This window comes from Pseudopodoces humilis, chromosome 1, assembly GCF_049639895.1.
Source record: "Pseudopodoces humilis isolate 2021_Gansu_Grassland_sample_001 chromosome 1, ASM4963989v1, whole genome shotgun sequence".
In the NCBI taxonomy this organism is placed as follows: Eukaryota; Metazoa; Chordata; class Aves; order Passeriformes; family Paridae; genus Pseudopodoces; species Pseudopodoces humilis.
The window spans coordinates 110,908,456-110,925,727 of NC_142200.1; the positions used below are offsets into that span (position 1 = coordinate 110,908,456).

Consider the following 17,272-nt stretch of genomic DNA (forward strand, 5'->3'; position numbering starts at 1 on the left):
CCATGCTGTCAGAATACAAACTCAGATACAGCAGTTACTTACCTATTCAGGTAGATATACCTGGATTATTTTTCCTTGGAATACATAGCTTAAGGTAAGTAGAAAATTTGCCTATTATACCATTTTTCCTTTGCTGTATGAAGGAGAAAGTAACTGTCTTGCTGATTGGTTCTGTACATACACGACAAAAAGAAAGTTCCTATTTTGTTTTTTAACTGTTCTTGAAGAGTGGAAAATCTTATATAAAAGAGATGCAGGAGTTTGTTGGATATTAAAAAGTTTTACTGCCTTACAATTAAGATTAGGTTTGATAATCTGTAAATGACAATGCATTTGGAAGTTAGAGAACAAGTGAGTGGATGAGGATGATTTCAGGAATCAGACTTCACAGTGGGTAGTAAATGTGTTTCAGACTTTGTTTTATTTCAAGATTTAACTTGCAGTAAACAAAGTTTCTATTTAGTTTCCATTAATTTCAGTTTTCTGTATGGAAATGATTCCTCCTTTCAAAGCCTATAGTGGATTTTTGTGGCAAGATTTTGGTAATGTGGGGGCTTACAAGGCTGGTTTCTGTGAGAAGCTGCTGGAAGCTTCCTTTGTGTCTGACAGAGCCAATGCCAGCTGGCTCCAGGATGGATCTGCTGCTGGCGGAGGCTGAGCCCATCAGTGATGGTTGTAGTGCCTCTAGGATAGCAGACTTAAGAAGGGAGAAAAAAAGGAACCCTGCAGAGCAGCAGTAGAGAGAGGAGTGAGAATGTGAGGGAAGCAGCTGCAGACACTGAGGTCAGTGAAGAAGGAGGGGAAGGACATGAAATGGTCCAGCTGCCAGAAGACATTCTTCTGCAGCCCATGGTGCGGACCATGGGTGAGTCAGACTCTCCCTCTACAGCCCGTGGAGGACCACAGTGAAGGAGATGCCTACCCACAGCCCCTGGAGGACCCTGTGCTGGAGCTTAACTTAAACTGGAATAGGTTCCTTGTAGGGTCTGGATCTATGGATCTCTGCACAGAGAAGCCCATGCTGGAGCAGGTTGGTAGGATTTGTGACCCTATGGGGGACCCATGCTAGAGCAGGCTGTGCCTGAAGGACTGTACCCTATGGAAAGGACCCATGGAAGTGCAGTTTGTGAAGAACTGCAGCTCATGGGAAGGATTCACTTTGGTGAAGTTGGTGGATGACTGTGCCCACTGGGAGGGAGTCTGTCCTGGAGCAGGGGAGGAGTCCGAATCATAGTTCCCCTCAGGCAAGATGGCAAGTACCGGCTGCAACTCCCATTCCCTGTCCCCCTGCACCACTCTGGGGGAGCTGGTAGGAAGTAGTAAAGTTAAGCCTAAGAAGAAGTGGTGGGAGGATGGTGTTAAAGATTTGTTTTTATTTTTTCATTACCCTACTCTTATTTGATTGGTAATAAATTGAACTAATTTCCTCAAGCCAACTCTGTGTTAGCCATGAGGTAATGGGTGAGTGATTTCTCCCTGTCCTTAACCCATGAGCCTTCCATTGTATTTTCTCCCTCCTGCACAGCTGAGAAAGGGAGTGAAAGTTCTTTTGGTGGGCACCTGCCTCCTAGCCAAAGACTGCCCACCACAACCAGTAGCATGATCATATGCTGGTCTGTATTTAAAATAATAAGTACAACTAACTGCACAAGCTACATTTGATCACCGCTAATGAGGGATGGGTACAGTAAGCTTGCATGCTTTTCTGTCAGGTGCATGCCAGAGTAAGTTCAATTAAATGTGTGGTGCCCAGTGGAAGAAGTGGCACATGCAGGTTAGTTCAGGTTTGCCATTTCTCATCCAGTTAGCACTGCAAGAAGCTAACAGCTTCTACTGCTACTACTTTGGGGTATTCTTACTGTATGTGCTTTACAAAAAGGATTCTAACTTTAGTATTGAAACTGGTGAAAATCTTACAGGGCCAATTTCTCATGTTAGTGTATATGTGCTAAAGCTCCTTGACCTTACAGAGTTATATTTAATCTTACACCCACGGAAAACCTGCTTGCAAGCTCTCATGTTACACAAATGCAAGTACAAATGATGCTTGCAAACCTATGCCATTATTGAAGGGAATCCAAAAATCAAAATGAGGCCTTTGACTTTTATATGCACTAGTAGGGACCAAAGATAATTGGAGGACTCTGCAGAAAATATGACAATCCTTGTCTAATCTGAAAAGGCTAACTCTGTTTAATACTGCTTCTAACTTATTTCATCTTTCTCTTGATGCAGACATGTTTCTTAAATGTTGGGGGTTTTTTTTAATCTTTTGCATTTTTTTTTGAGCATAGAAGGACTTAAAGAATACTTTCCTTGGAATATTACAAAATGGTATATTTTTATCTGGATGTTTTAAGTTCCTAAGATTCATCCTCTTGCTCCTGACTACAGTCCTTTTCATAGTACATAAAAATGTTTTCATGCCTAAATGAAGATTCTTAGAGTATTATTTTGTAATTATATGAGGAATATGAGGTCCTCAGTGTGTCTCTGATGTAGATGGATATACATGTCCCTGATACCCCATGGTAGACATGGTCTGTGCTTACTACTGTGGTGGAGAAAAGGCTGATTTACTCTGTGCCTTCTTTGCCTTGGCCTTTACTGACTTAGCAGACTGAGATGAGAGGGAATGTCTGGAGGTAGACTGACCCTTGGTGGAGGGAGGATAGGTTAGGCAGCACTTAAGCTCCATATACAGCTCCAGGGTCTCTAATGGAATTTGGGAGAGGTTTGTGTAGAATAAAGGGAAGTGAATGTCATCGATTTTTTAAAAAATGGCAAGAAGGAACTCTCTGGCTGTTCTGGAAGCATTTGAAGAAGTGCAGGTTTATCAGCTTCTCCTCAGTCCCTGGGAAGGTGGTGGAGCAACTAACCCTGGGGGTATCTCCAAACACATAAAGGACAGGAAGGCAATTAGGAGTAGTCATAATGGACTTAAAAAGGGAAAATTATGCTTAACCAACATGATACCCCTCTAAAATGGAAGTGACCAACTTGGTGATTATGGGGAGAGCAGTGGATGTTGTTTGCTTTAATGTTGGTAAGGTTTTTGACCTTGTCTTCCCTTACATCCTCTCAGACAAGCTGACAGGGTATGAATTAGATAAGTGGGCAATGAGCTGGATTTAAAACTGAACAGCCTGGCCTAGAGGGTTGTGATCAGTGGTACAAGGTCCATCTGGAGGCCAGTCACTAGTGGTGTACCCCAGGGGTCCATAATGGGGCTGGCACTGTTCCACATCTTCATCAGTGACCTGGGTGATGATGCAGAGCGCACTCCTGGAAATTCTGTAGATGATGAAAAACCTGGCAGGAGTGGCTAATGAGCCAGGGGATTGTGTGCTGGCATGGAGAGAGAGATCTTGGCAGTCTGGACAGAGAGGAGCCTCTTAAAGATAAGCTCAGGATGTGCCAAGTCCCGTATCTGAAGATACTTGAGGGCAAACTCTTGTACCAATACAGGCTGGAGGCCATCTGGTTGGAAAGCAGTTCTGCACAGGTCTTGGGGGACAACAGGCTGACCATGAACCAACAAAATGTTTTTGTGACCAGCAGTTTCCTGGGCTGCTTTAGGAAGAGTGTTGCCAGCAGGTTGAGATCCTTTCCCTCTACTTGGCAGAGGTGAGGCCACATCTGCAGTGTTGTGTGCAGTTCCAGGATCCCCAGTGCAAGAGGGGCATGGACTTACTGGGCTAAGTCCAGCACAGGCCCACAAATATGATGAAGGTCCTGGAGATCCTTCCCATAAGGAGGGTCTGAGAGAGCTGGGGCTGTCCAGCCTGGAAAAGAGAAGGCTCAAGGGTATCTTATCAATGTAAAAATACCTCATGGGAGTAAAGAGCGGGGAGACCGATCTTTTTCAATGGTGCCCAGTGACAAGCCAAGAGGCAGTGGGCACTTGCAAGTGAATCTGAACACCAGAAAATGCACTTCTGCTATAGATGGCATTGAACACTGGCATGGGCTGCCCAGAGAAGTTGTGGAGTCTCCATCCTTGGAGATAATCCAAACTTAGCTGAACATGGTCCTGGGCAATTGGTTCTACATGCACCTGCTTGAGCAGGTTATGGGACAAGAAGACCAAGTCTGTTCCAACCTAAATGAGACTCTGGTTCTGTATTTTCCTTTCTTCCCCTCAAAAAACTGAGCAATATTAGACCCAGGTCATTCTTGACAGTATTGTTGCATTGTATGGTTTGTGAAATATGTTGGAAAATGAAACTCTGAGCTGTATATCTGTATTAATTACCTAACAGGTAGTTTCCAGCACAGCAGTTAATTTGAAAAGTTAACTTGTGTAAGAAGATGTAGAAGGACAGAGACACATTTGCCCTTTCACAGAAGTATAGCTTTTGACTCTGTAATTCTATTCCAGGCTTGTCAAAGTCTCTTTTTCGTAAAAGCATTTTTAAAAATGCAGAATGTTTCCTTCAGAAGCAATTTCTTACCCTTACAGGTTTCATCTGTTAAAAAAAAATCAGCATGTTTTCTGATGGAGACTGCTGACTAGAACATCTGGTTTGTATCCTAGCAGATGACCTCTCTAAATTAATCGATCCCAGTTCTAATGGGGTGACCTGTTTAAAATAGCTCTCTGCTGGTGTGTATTTTCTTGTCTTTGGCGTTTAAACTTTGAAGTACATCTCTTCCTGGGATTTTTAGAAATTATCTTCTATTTTCTCTTCAGTTTTTTCTGAAAAATACTGGTGCTTCAGCCCAGTATTGGAAACTGATTTTGATTAAAATGATTTTAAATATAAGCCCCTTTTTCCTGGATGTTTGTAACTGGTTCAGTATTGGATTTCTCAGGGTCAGCACCTAAGCCAGGCTGTACTGTTTGTTCCCAGGCTGGGCAGCGCACAGCTCAATAGCTTTTACATTATGCTCTGACCACACGGGGTGGAGCAGATCGCTGCTTTCCTAGGTCAGTTTTGCAGTTACGTTTTACAGAATGAGGTAAAAAATAGTCTGTGTCTGATAATTCAGAAAAGCTGCCGTTAAAGGATAATCACTCCACATAATCCTTTGCGTTCTGCTGAATGCTTACGCATTGGATACTACTAAACTGCATGCTGTTTTCATGGAAAGAAAAAGCATTAAAGAGTGGTTGGACTTTTAGGACACTTTAAAGATAAACTAGGTTTGTATTTTATGACTCTGTGTCCACTCCCATGGTGTGGTGCTGTGGTTTAAGAAAATGCGTTAGTTAAAGAAATATGTATTAGTTAATGTAAAAGTTAGTTTATGTGCTCCTAAAAACCTATTTAATAGTTACATAGAACAGCTAATGAGGAGAGAGGGAAATAAAAAATGATACTGCTTTCTGAAGATGACTGCTCAGTTCCTGTAGCATAAATTGTAAACTGCTTCCTTAAATTCTTTTCCTTGGAAAGTGAGAAAAGAGCAGTTGTCTGCGTGGCATTCACTGAAGGTCACTAGTGTGTTGATGACTATAATAGCAGAGTTGTGGTTGTTTTGGGTGACCTTGCACAAGTCCTTAGAATAGGGTTAGTTAAGGTAATTAAAATTTGTCTTTACAGTGTGCTTATTAAACACGATTGATCCTAATGTTACATTGTACTCATCCTCCCTGATGAGCAGAAAGGCTTTCATTTACAACAGTGCAAATGCTACTTTCCTGGGCACCCCAAGTGTTGTCCATAGGGTGGTTTGCTCTGACCGTGGATGTTCTGCAGGGTAGCAGAGATGTAATTTCACAGAATATTCTGAGTTGGTTGCTGTTTTGTTAGTAACAATTAAGAGGCAAGGAAAACCTAACACCTATTTCATCAAGAAAGAAAGAAGGTTTTCTGGCCCTCGGTGAATGTACAATCTTTGGGAGAAAAAGAAAATTCTTAAAATGTAATTTAGTCTGCAGTCTGGTAATGGGTAATTTGTTTGTTTTCTGATGCTGTTAGCAATTTAAGGCTACACAGCTGTTACGTGTTTGTGTAAAAGGACATTACCTGCTAGCGTGTTCTCTTTCTGTCTCACTCTTGTGCACACACACACAAATTTGTGCCCCTTCCCCTCCCTTCTGGAGAACCGCCGGCCAGGATATCCTCTGGGAACAGCAGCACCGTTTCCCAGTTGGAGCTGTGTGCATTTAAGCTCACTGATCTCAATGCCATGTGACTGGAAAGGCAAGGAGCAGATTGCCATCCAGTGCACACTCTCCAACCCCTCAGATAGAAAGAAAAAAAAAAAAAAAATAAAAGAGGAAAAAAAGAAAAAAAAAAAAGAGGGGGTGGGAGTGAGGAGGGGAGGTTCCCTTGCTTTTTTTGTAGCGCTCTTAATTCCTGCTGGAGCTTGTTTGCCGCAAGCTCAGTTCATGGCAGTAACAGAAGCAGCAGAGCCTATCTGGTAGCTCAGTGCTCTCAATGAGGTCAAGCTGGATCAAAGGGAAGCCTCCTGTGGAAGCATCTACTGTAAGTTCTGATACTGCTTTTTCCGTGCTGCCTCCAAATGAATCGTAGCCTGTACGACTGAGCCAGGCTTTGGTGCTTTATTCCTCCCTGACTGATAATTTTGCATGAGGTTGTCAGGTTTTATGTTAATTGAACTTGTCAGTGGGGCGTCAGTTGGGTAATAATGCTGTGCATTTTGGGAGAAAAGGGTTTATCGTTCTCTCCTTTTATTTTCCGAGGGAGCGGGAAGAAGAAAGTGTGGTTTTGTCCTTTTGAAAAGCTCCAAGCTGCTGAGGTTACAGCTCACCAGATTCTGTTTTATGTAATCTACATATTCTACTTTCTAAATAAAGCAACTGTAAAGTGTCTTGCAGATGTCCTTGGATTTCACCAAATAGCTATTCTTTTAGGAATAGCTACCTAAATATTTAAGTAATTAAAAAAAAAAAAGTAAAAAAAAAAAAGTACTTTATTCAATGGAAGCCTCTGTAGTAACTAAATTTCAAAGAAACTCCCCTTACACAAGCTGCAGTTCACCTGAGGGGTCTCTAATGTGATCATTCAGAAATATTCCTTTGAAACCTAATTCTGGATATCAGCTGGTTTTAGTGAAACTTTTCAGTTGCGTAGGCTCCCACAGTGAGATGAAAAATTTCTTGTTTTATGTTATGTACTAGCTGTTTCTGCAGAAATGTAATTTAGCATAAAAGAAGGCTAACTTTTGCAGGGAGTGTTGTCTCATTTACAGCACGGAGTTTTTGGGCAATAATGACATGCTGGGCTGTAATTTTTTATCTACAACCCAGATAATTTTTTATCTATAACCCAGGTTTTGTTTTTTTTCCCTTGAAGTACAAAAAGCTTACCTGAATACATATCTGGAAAGCTTGCCGAGTGGTTTCAATGGATTGAACAAAGTAACTACCACCTGTTTGGATTATTGTTAGTTATACATTGTAAACCCTGAGGAAAAATAAAATATCACAAGTCATTATCCCTTTTGCCATAAAGTTTCTCTTGAAGGGACTGGCATGGTACCTGTCTATTGATATTCAGCTTGTATTTTTGGAAACTCAGCAGCACTGACATTGTGCTGTGAACTGATGAAGTGTTGTAATAGTTATAAAGAGTTATGGCAGTGCTCTACTTCCCAAAATCTAATGTCTTTGGGTTTTTTTCCAGAGGTGTGTTGTTTGATTATAGTTATCTTTTTATCTTCTTTAGTTCATAACTTGATTTCCTTAAATATCTACCTTTTAGTTTGGATAGAGAAAGGGAAAAAAAAACCCTGTGAAATCGGGTCATGCAGCATATATGTATGACATGAATATTTTCTGGGGAGATTTATGAAACAAACTAGAAGACTCATTTTGAACTGCATAATTCTATTTAATGAAAAGATGACTTGTTACTTAAATATGCTATGAGTTTTATCTGACAGGACTGCAGTATAAATATGAGAAGAGAATGTGTAAATTAGCATTTCATCCTTAGTATTCTCATTCTGGGGAAAGGATCAAAATCCTTTATGAACCCATCACTGGATTTGTTTAATTTATTTTGACTTTATATCTTTTCTTGGTTTTAACAGAGGCTGTCTTCAGTTCATCGAAGACAGGTCCATTTTTAAACATATATAGTGGGGAAAAATACCCATTCTGTATCTTTTTGTCCAGATGGTGACGTTTCTTTTCTTTTCAGCATTCAGCTTCTGAGTTGATCCTAGTTGAAGATGAAATGACAGATACTGAAGATAATGAAGAGGAGGATTTAGGAGTCATGGATGATCAACGTAGTGTAATTCTCCATCTCATCTCTCAGCTCAAACTTGGCATGGACCTTACCAGGGTATGAGCACTGTATCTCTTTTGTATTTGTTCACTATTGTTGTTTCTTCTCATCTTTCTGTGTGTTTGTGTGCACAGCTGGTTCTTTTGAGTGTTTTTTTCCCCTGTGGACAGTGAAATTTTCCTCTTTATAAAAGTGTGGTGGTCCCAGAGAGCTGTGGAGTGCTGTCTCTTGCTAGGCAGGCTTTCACGTGACGTGACCACATCATCAGGTATTTTAGAGATGGAGGGACAGGGAAAGAAAAAGAGAATAAAAAAATCCTCCAGAACTCTTGCTTATTTTTTGGCAAGTCTTGCAGAGTAACCATATGTTGTGTATGTAATCCACAAGTATGTCAGGGTGCACTGGGGGTTTGGGGAACAGTAATGGCAATTGTTTGGATGAAGGATATACATGTTCACATAACTGCTTTGTGGATTGGATTCCATTTAATTGCAAGTCAGCTTCAAAAAAAAAAACCATGATGGTAAACAAATTGCAGTCTTCAGTGTATCAGTTCTTGTCAGTGTTGAGCAGCTCACCAGTTTAACTTTCTGTGCATTTTTCTGGTCCTAGAACCAGGGTTGTCACAAGCTTATCCATACTGATACAAGCAAAGACAAGACAGTGTCGGAGAAATTTTCCCTTAAGCCCTTAGAGTTTTGGAAATTAGGTAGATGTTAAGGAAGCAAGGAATGCTTCTTTTTGAGCAGTCTTGTATCCCAATGAAAACTTCTTATGGGGTTTAATAAATAATCAAGCAGATTTCTGTAAATATAAGGAATACCCTTTCCTTGCACTAGGGTTTTCTACTTAAAAAATCCCCCAAATAGAAGTCCTGTAATCCACTTTTCACAAATAAGAGCTCATTCTGACACTCTCCACAAGTAATACAAAGTTTGGAGGGAACAAAGAACCAGAGAATTTCTCTGTCACATGAAATAGTTTTGCAGGAAGTTGTTCTCATGTGCATTTTGATCTTCTGAAGAGTTCATCTGCTTTTCTTTTTTTTTTTAATTTATTGATCAAAAACAATAACTTTCTTACAAAATAAAGTTTTCTCAATGTAGTTTTTTTCCCCTGCTTTCTCTGGGTCTATTGTTAGTGTTTTGAAATAATTACATTTTTAAGACTGAGCAATCCTGTGTTCTGTTGCTGAGTAGCTGCACAGAAATGAATGTTTGATTCTAAATAAAACAAAAGTTTCATCATTTCATTTTGAATAATTTATACCTATCACTTTTTAGTATGTCTGAGGTTATATACAGTTCATTTTTGGTTTTGTTTTTCTTACATTCTTGCTTTTTCTTAACTCTTCTTCTTTTCTGTGTTGGTTTTCTAAGGCTGTCTGAGTCTATAATGTTCAAACTAGGCTAAGATTTCTTATCCAAACAAACAAGGTTTTTCTTTTCTGATATTCACTGTCATCTTTTTGTCATGGAGGAGTAGGCAAAACCCAAAGACACACAGTTAATGTAAATAACTGAAATTCCTGTAAATAAGAGAAGTGTAGACATTTATAAGAAAAATACAAAGGTAAATACATATATGACACCCTGTTTCTTACATAGTGTTCTTAGAGCACAGTTTTTAAAGATAATGATAAATGTTGAAATGAGAAACAGGCATATGGCAGAGTTAGATCTGTCTGTAGATTTCTGTATGATGCATGAATACACATATGATAAATATTAATGAGACATGCCACATGTGCACATCACTTTTCTGCCCATTTTGAGGATTAAAAAAAAATACAGGACAGCTGGCTGCTTTTTTTATCAACTTTGCTTACTGACATGAGGCCCTTAGGGCCACTGACATGTGACTGTAAAGCTGGGTTTGTTGGCTGCACTTCATCCCATTTTTCATTATTCCTCTGAAAGTCAGAGGAGCACCTTGATGCTCATCACCTTCTGCTGGAAGTGGTTGTGGCACAGTAGTTGGTAATATCAGAGGCTGTTTTTACATGTTTCCATTTTCCTGTGCCTTCTTCCCTAGGGCTGTGTCTTTGGTTCATTCTGGGAGGTGTGGATTGCTGTATGAGACTCACATGAGCAAACAGCTTTTTCTGAGCCCTTGGTGGTTTTGGGTTCTGGATGCATGAGCATTACCTTCACATTCCATATCACAGGAAACAGCATCTTTTCCTTATGTTATCCAAGGCCTTGCCTGTGCTGACAGCAGTTTCCCACAGTGAAGATAGCCACATTTAATGTTGTGGAGGCGCTTCACTTCTGGAATGTGTCATACTGCTGTGGCTTTTAGCGAGGAGTTAGAGTAGAAACTGCTGTGAAGGAGGACACCTACAGTGAAGTATCAAATCTGTGTGGGGATTTGCTAGAATGGGCTAGACTCTGTGATGGCCAAATAGACTTGAGCAGCTGCTAGAGAGAGTTGGATGGGGAGCAGGTCACAGCAGCAGAATGTGGTATACAACTGGTGCTTCAGACTGGGACGGGACTTTCAACCTCATTTAAAACTAGAATTGCTGGGGAAAAATCCAAGTTTCTAGGTTGTTTGTTCTTCAAAAAGATGAAAAGTAGTGCCAAAACCCACTGACAGCCTTTGTTGGCAAATGGCATCTAATGGATTGCAGTTAATGCTAACAGTTTGTACAGATGGGTAATCACTCCCCTGCATTCCCTCACCTTCCTTACATAGTTAATATGTGCTAAAAATAAAGGGTTTCTATTCTGTGTAAAAGGGCTGTCAGTAATTCTGCAGAATGTCAACCTGTTGTAAATTGGCATTGTGATGTGTTCACGATGTCATAAGCTTTTACTTTCCATGCTAATATTCTTTTACCTTGCAATTTTAAAATGTAAGTGGCATGAAAATAGCTTGTTTTAGTCCCACAATGGCACAGATGACAGTGAAAAGAAAGCTTTTACACCTCTAAGAGAAGGATATCTCAGTATGAGGTACCTTGGCTGGATTTCTGAAAAAATGATGAAAAATTATGAGAGAATTGAAAAAATTAGGGAATGGTGCTGCTGAAAAAACCCTGTTTTTTCTCTCAGTAAATAATAGTGGGGATAAATATCTCTGTTCTTAAGATGTTGTGCTCATTTTTCTCAGTTACATTCAGATCTAGTTAAGTGAATTCAAGCCTAGGAAGTTATAGGCAAGTTTTGAGCCAGTATTGTCTTTTTAACCTCAATGAAAATGAACTCTTAAACTGCTTTCTTTTCATCTGAAGATTGAGAATGAGTAATAATATATTATTCTAACATTTTAGAATGCAGTGAGGTGACTTCTGCTTCAGACTTCAGAAGCTTGGTATTTATTCTAATGAGTTTCTTTTGTCCAATTGGTTGTTGTGCTGGCATTTTCTCAAAGTCAAAAATTAGTTAGTTTTGACTTCCTATGCAATTAAAAAAAATAAAAATAAATCATAGTCCTGTCCAAAGCCAGTATAAAGAACTTAGGTCTGAAGTGTATTTTTCTTGTTACTTCATTCTGTCTGGCTGAAGAAGAGTTGAAAACCACATTCCTTTGAGAGCTGGAGTGCTGGCACAAGTGCACAACAGCCCATTGCTGGCAAGAAGAATGCTGTACACTTGCAAATTTGTTTATTTCTATTTTTCTTATTTCTGTAGAAATCAAGATAGGGCCAATTAAAAAAAAATAAATTATTGATGTGATTTTTATTCTTTTGCTATGTTAGTGTGTGGTGGTGTTGCATATTGAAACTTTGAGGCTATGAGATTATTTAGTAAAAGGCAATGCTTTGTAGGCATATTTTGTAATACTGCAGTTGTGTGAGCTTTAAAACTCAAGTATTTGCCTCCTTGTATTGAAACAATTCAGTTATTCACTAGATCCTTTCCTGCCACAATTAAAGATGTCATTTCCAGCTTAGCTGGGCTTTTAAAGCAAGATTGAGCTGGGGTTTAGGCCTTATTCAGATTTTAAATTGATTGTTGAAACTCAAGAGTCCAGTGATTGAACACATCTCATTTAGTGGCAGTGCTGGTGTAGCTGTGTTAAGCAAAGCACGCATCTAGGACTTAAGGGAGGAGATACCAAGACTCTATGACCACATCAGTGGGATGAAACCACAGCAGTCTCAGTGTTGTACCATAAAATCTGCATCATCTGAAGTATGGTCTGCAGTTTTCTTCTCCCCTGTTTGTGCTAATAAAGGTCAGTGTCTTTAGAGAGAGGCTCTTGGATGTAGCGAGATGGAGAGTGCTGTTTATTCAAATGAGTTTGCCCTTTCAAGTCTCTGCAGTGAACTCACAAAGGCACTACTGGTGTTTCCAGACAGAAGTTATGGGAAATTTTTTTATATGTTTTGCTGTCACTTTCCCCTCTGGTAACCTGATCTTTTAGTGTACAATTTATATTTAAATGAGATCCTGAATTGGGGATCTTAACTGCTGAATTGCATTTTTTTAAAGATTATATTGGATAATGGATATTTGGTCAGAATGAGAATGCTACAAGAAATATGGAATTGTTTAAAGAGCTAAAAATATGAAAAATTTACTGTCTTTCCACTTCACCTTCAAAATTTTGGATTTCACTTTTGGAAATCAATCTCCTCAGCCTGTCACTGTCACACCACCAGGACTGTAGGCTGTCTTTAGTTCTCAATCTGCCACACATGGTGTAAAATTAAGGTTGTCTGTCATTCAGGGCCTCAAATAGGTTGATAGCAGAAATCATGTGGAGTCCTCAAGGCTTAGAGAGTAGAGTCAGAGGAATATTACAGTTGGAACTTTGCTTGATTTATATCTAAACTTGTAAAAATTATTAGCCTGTAAAGGACTGGATGTGTGTAAATATAAAATACAGAAGGAGAGAGCCGACAAGCAGATGAGGTACCAGACACAGCAGTTCTCTCTTTTTACAGGGAGGTACTGTGACTTGCTGTGTAGCTGTAAGGACTGTTCAAGCTGCAGTGACTGGAATTCTTGTTCCTGTTTACAAGTTCTCTTTGAGATAGTCTGAAAGATTAATAAAAGTTTGATAGCTTCTATTTCATTATCCATGGGATCCAAAAGGGCTGATCTGTGCTCTGGTCCCATTTAGAGTAGCAAGCTGGGCCAGCAGGGGGAAAGCTAACGTGTTTGTGACAAACAGTGGCTCCCTGCCTGCTGTAAATAACCCTTGCTTTTGGGAAAGGGAAAAAGTAAATGCAATAAAGAATTAAAAAGCAAAGCAGAAGAAGTGCTGTAATAGAGGACAGCTGTTGGTTTGCATCTGGCATCATTGAGCCACTTGGATTCACATAAGATAAATTTGTGTGTGCCAGAAGTTCCTTTTACGAGAGCAACCCTTGAGCTCCCCTGCAGCAGACCTGCACAATGGGGGGAGTGTGGGGGAGAAGGAAGGGAGAGAAATAAATTATGTCCTGTAGCCCTTGTTTGCCTTGCAGCACTCACCAGGATGTTTCACTGGAAAATTCTAACAAAGTGTTGTGAAGTGAATGACCTTGGCAACATCTGCCTTGCTAGAGAAGGCCCTTGAGACTGTATCCAAATCCCTTGGGGCTGGCTCCCTCCAGGGTAGAATGCCTAGTGCTCAGCCCCAGGCTTTTTTCTGGGCCCATGGGAGCCTCTCTGTTGCCATGATATTAATGTAATGGTTTGTGCAGTTTTTGTTTCAACTTGCCTGAAATAAAGCAAAGCCATGCAGGGGCCCACTGCAGTGACATGGTACCATCTGAAATTGAGGGGCTGTGCCATGGGCCTGGGGGAGACAGGAGAGCTTAGGCATGGCAAGGGATTTGACTTGGGAGTTGTGGGGGGATGTGACATAAGCTGACACTCTAGGGCAAATGGGAAGTTCTTCCTTGCCTATAGCCTCTTGGGAAGGCTCCTTGGAATGGTTTTATATTTGGAAATAGACTTGAGATTTGGTTACGATTTGGTTGTGGTTGGATCTCCTTGGGTTGGCTTGTTAGAAGCTGGAAGGGACCTAATCCATGTATAGTGGGTAGTCAGCAGCCCAGGAGTGAAATTTAAAAACACAAATGTTTGACAGAAGGGATAGATGTACCCCTTACATTCTCCACCCTTTAGAGGTTGGTGATCTGTACATTCATATAAAATACTCATCTTCTGGTGGTTTGGGAGGGTGTGCCCCTCCCATTTTGGAGGCTTATGATAAGTTTGGTTTGTTGATGTTTGATGTAAATTAGTTTATATCAAAGTATGTGTTTGTATCCTGTAAACAAGGGAAACAATGGCTGGTTTATTAACTGAGAGGAGAGGAAAAGGTGGATTTCCATGTGCGTGGAACAGCCCATCCTTGTTGTGTGAGCTGCTCTTGAAAGTCATCATGAAATAGGAAGCAGCCTGCATGGCTATCAAGGCCACCACTTTTTCCTTCACTCATTATTTACACTGCAAAGGAAATTAAATTGTTGTGGCATGGGAGGGAAATATGCTGTCCCCAAATCTGGCAGGGTCAGAATTACAGCTTTCCTAAACTGTTCTCTCTCCCCCTTTCCCCTCAGTAGTGTGATCACAGGGAAATCATACATGCCTTTGTCTGCTTTGCATACAGGTAGTGCTTCCAACATTTATTTTGGAGAAAAGATCCCTGCTGGAGATGTATGCAAATTTCATGGCCCATCCAGACCTGTTTTTGTCAATTGCAGCTGGAGCCACTCCCGAGGAAAGAATTATCTGCTTTGTGGAGTATTATCTAACAGCTTTTCATGAAGGCCGAAAGGGAGCAGTTGCCAAGAAGCCCTATAACCCTATAATTGGTGAAACGTTTCATTGCTCGTGGGATGTGCCTAAAGATAAAGTGAAAGCATTCAGAACTAACGGTGCCTCCACGGTTTCTAAGGACTCAACCAAGGAGCTCGGCCAGGACCAGTCCACGTGCTACAAGCTGAGGTTTGTAGCTGAACAAGTGTCTCATCATCCACCAGTATCGTGCTTTTACTGTGAGTGCAAAGAGAAGAAAATGTGTGTGAACGCTCACGTATGGACCAAAAGCAAGTTCATGGGCATGTCAATAGGTGTTTCTATGGTAGGTGAAGGTAAGAAATGTGCTTTTATTCTGCTTTTTTTGAGCTAATATTTCTGGGTGCCAGCAGAAATCCAAATGTTTTCCTGTTTGCTCTCCCTCTGACCTTTCATTTGAACCTTATGACTGTTTGCTTTTGAGAAGTTTGGAATTAAAACTGTCAGGTTTGTATAACCTTTTGCTGTCAGGCAGAATATGAAATGCACATTACATATATAAATGTGTGCTTATATTGATGAGACTCTGTTAATATATGGCCAGACTTCGGAAATAATTAAGTTACAATAGCAAATGACGAATTATAGCATAGTCTGTAAGAATATTTTTGTCTTGTTCACTTTTAAAGTAATATGAGGTTTGGTGTTCACAATTGGAACAAAGCAATGAGAAAAAACAACGTTTTTGCATAAACCTAACATTTGTTTTTCATAGTTGCTGCAAAGAATCATGATTTCTGTAGTGTTTACAAAGTTAATGTATTTTCATGCTCTTTCTAGAAAGTCGCATGGTAGAAGTGTGAGTCCTCGTTTTCTATATCATACATATGCAGTCTGCATTCTGATAAGTCATTGCTCAACTTGAGTTCAGAAATACAGGGAGTCACAACAAATCCTTGATGGATGATCTGAACTGATACAGACACTTGTACCAGTGTTGTCACTGACTATTAATGCATTGAGATAAGTGTGTTTCTAAGCAATTTAGTCCCTTTGACCATTTGAGAGTAAGGTGCTATGTATGAATTTTAGTGTTTTGCCTTATTTTTAGATTGTAGTCTCAGAAGTATGAGGACCACTTGCTTCTCTTTGTCACCATTATGTGAAATACTATGGTATTAGAAGCAGTAAAAAACTGGAGTGGGAAATGCAGTGGTTTGGTTTTGCTTATTAATAGCAACAAAATAATTATGGTGGAAAAATGCAGGTATATTCTGCTATTTCCACTATCTAAAACTAAAGACCAGTGTAAAGGACACAGTAGCTCCTTCCCTGATGGCAATAGATTCCCTTTTTTAATAGAGGAGACATGATACTGGTTTTGATATCCTTGAGATAAGTCTATGTTAGCATGTGTGTTTCCTTCTTCCTGTGACTTAGGTATTTTGCTTTGAATGCGGAGTTAAGGAAGTTGGGAAGGGAGTGTCAAAGGGAAGCTGGCTTGTCTGTCTCCTGCCTGTACTACTGCCAGCCTGAGTCAGTGGCTTAACATTCTGCATTTTTCTGGTACATGCTCATTTCTAGTACTCTTTTGCTCACTGAAGGGAACTATTTAATGGAAATAAAATTAAACACAAAGTCACTTACGATTATGTAGGAGTAGGGAAATTTCTTTCTCTTGCTGCTAGCGCACAAGGTTCCCTGGGATTGGGGGTGTCTACTGTGGGGATTATTTAAGACTTCAAAGCCCTGATGTGTCCCAGTTTTGAGAGAGAAATGGTCTAAGAATTTGCTGCTTACTCACCCCAAGGATTGTTTAATGTGTGCTTGTGAGAATGAGTTCTTCCCTGTATGCTTTCTTTTTTTCATGATCCTGGAGATATCCCAGGAGTGGAGGCGGGCTTTGGGGAACATCTGCTGTAGCAAACTCTTTTATTCCAAGGTTTGCTTCTGTCTTTGTGACGTGCATTCTGGGATGAGGTCTGGGTTCACCAGTTTATAGTTACTATTCATCTTTTTGTTCATGTAAGCAGTGCAAAAGTAGGGACCTTCGCAGTGGCAGCATTTCTGGGAAGTGATGGAGACACTTTAGTGCAGCCCAAGCATTTCTATTGCATGTTGGGGAGTGGCAATGGGCAGCAAGAAGTTGTATTTGAGGCTTTTCTATCATCTGAAAACAGCAAGCCTAAGCCTGACAGCCTCAGTTTAAAATGCCAGCTTTGCAGTGCAGTTCCTTCGCTTGAAACTGCACTTTCTTTAATTTTTTTTTGTTTATTTATTTTAGGTCTAGAGAAGTCTTCCTGATTGAGTTGGTGTGTGGATTTGTCAAGCTGTGCAAAAATTAGAGTCTGTTGCAGATGCTTCTTTCTTATGTGCTGCATACGTATA

General features: G+C 40.2%; 1 protein-coding gene across 1 annotated transcript in view; it reads left to right on the top strand.

The window, feature by feature from the left end:
* Positions 1-17,272, top strand: part of OSBPL10 (oxysterol binding protein like 10) — a 112,884-nt gene that overhangs the window by 81,919 nt on the left and 13,693 nt on the right. Inside the window, exons 7-8 of the mRNA XM_014248530.2 lie at positions 8,115-8,261; positions 14,757-15,240. Coding sequence (XP_014104005.2) covers positions 8,115-8,261; positions 14,757-15,240 — 631 coding nt within the window. The remainder of the gene's footprint in view (positions 1-8,114; positions 8,262-14,756; positions 15,241-17,272) is intronic.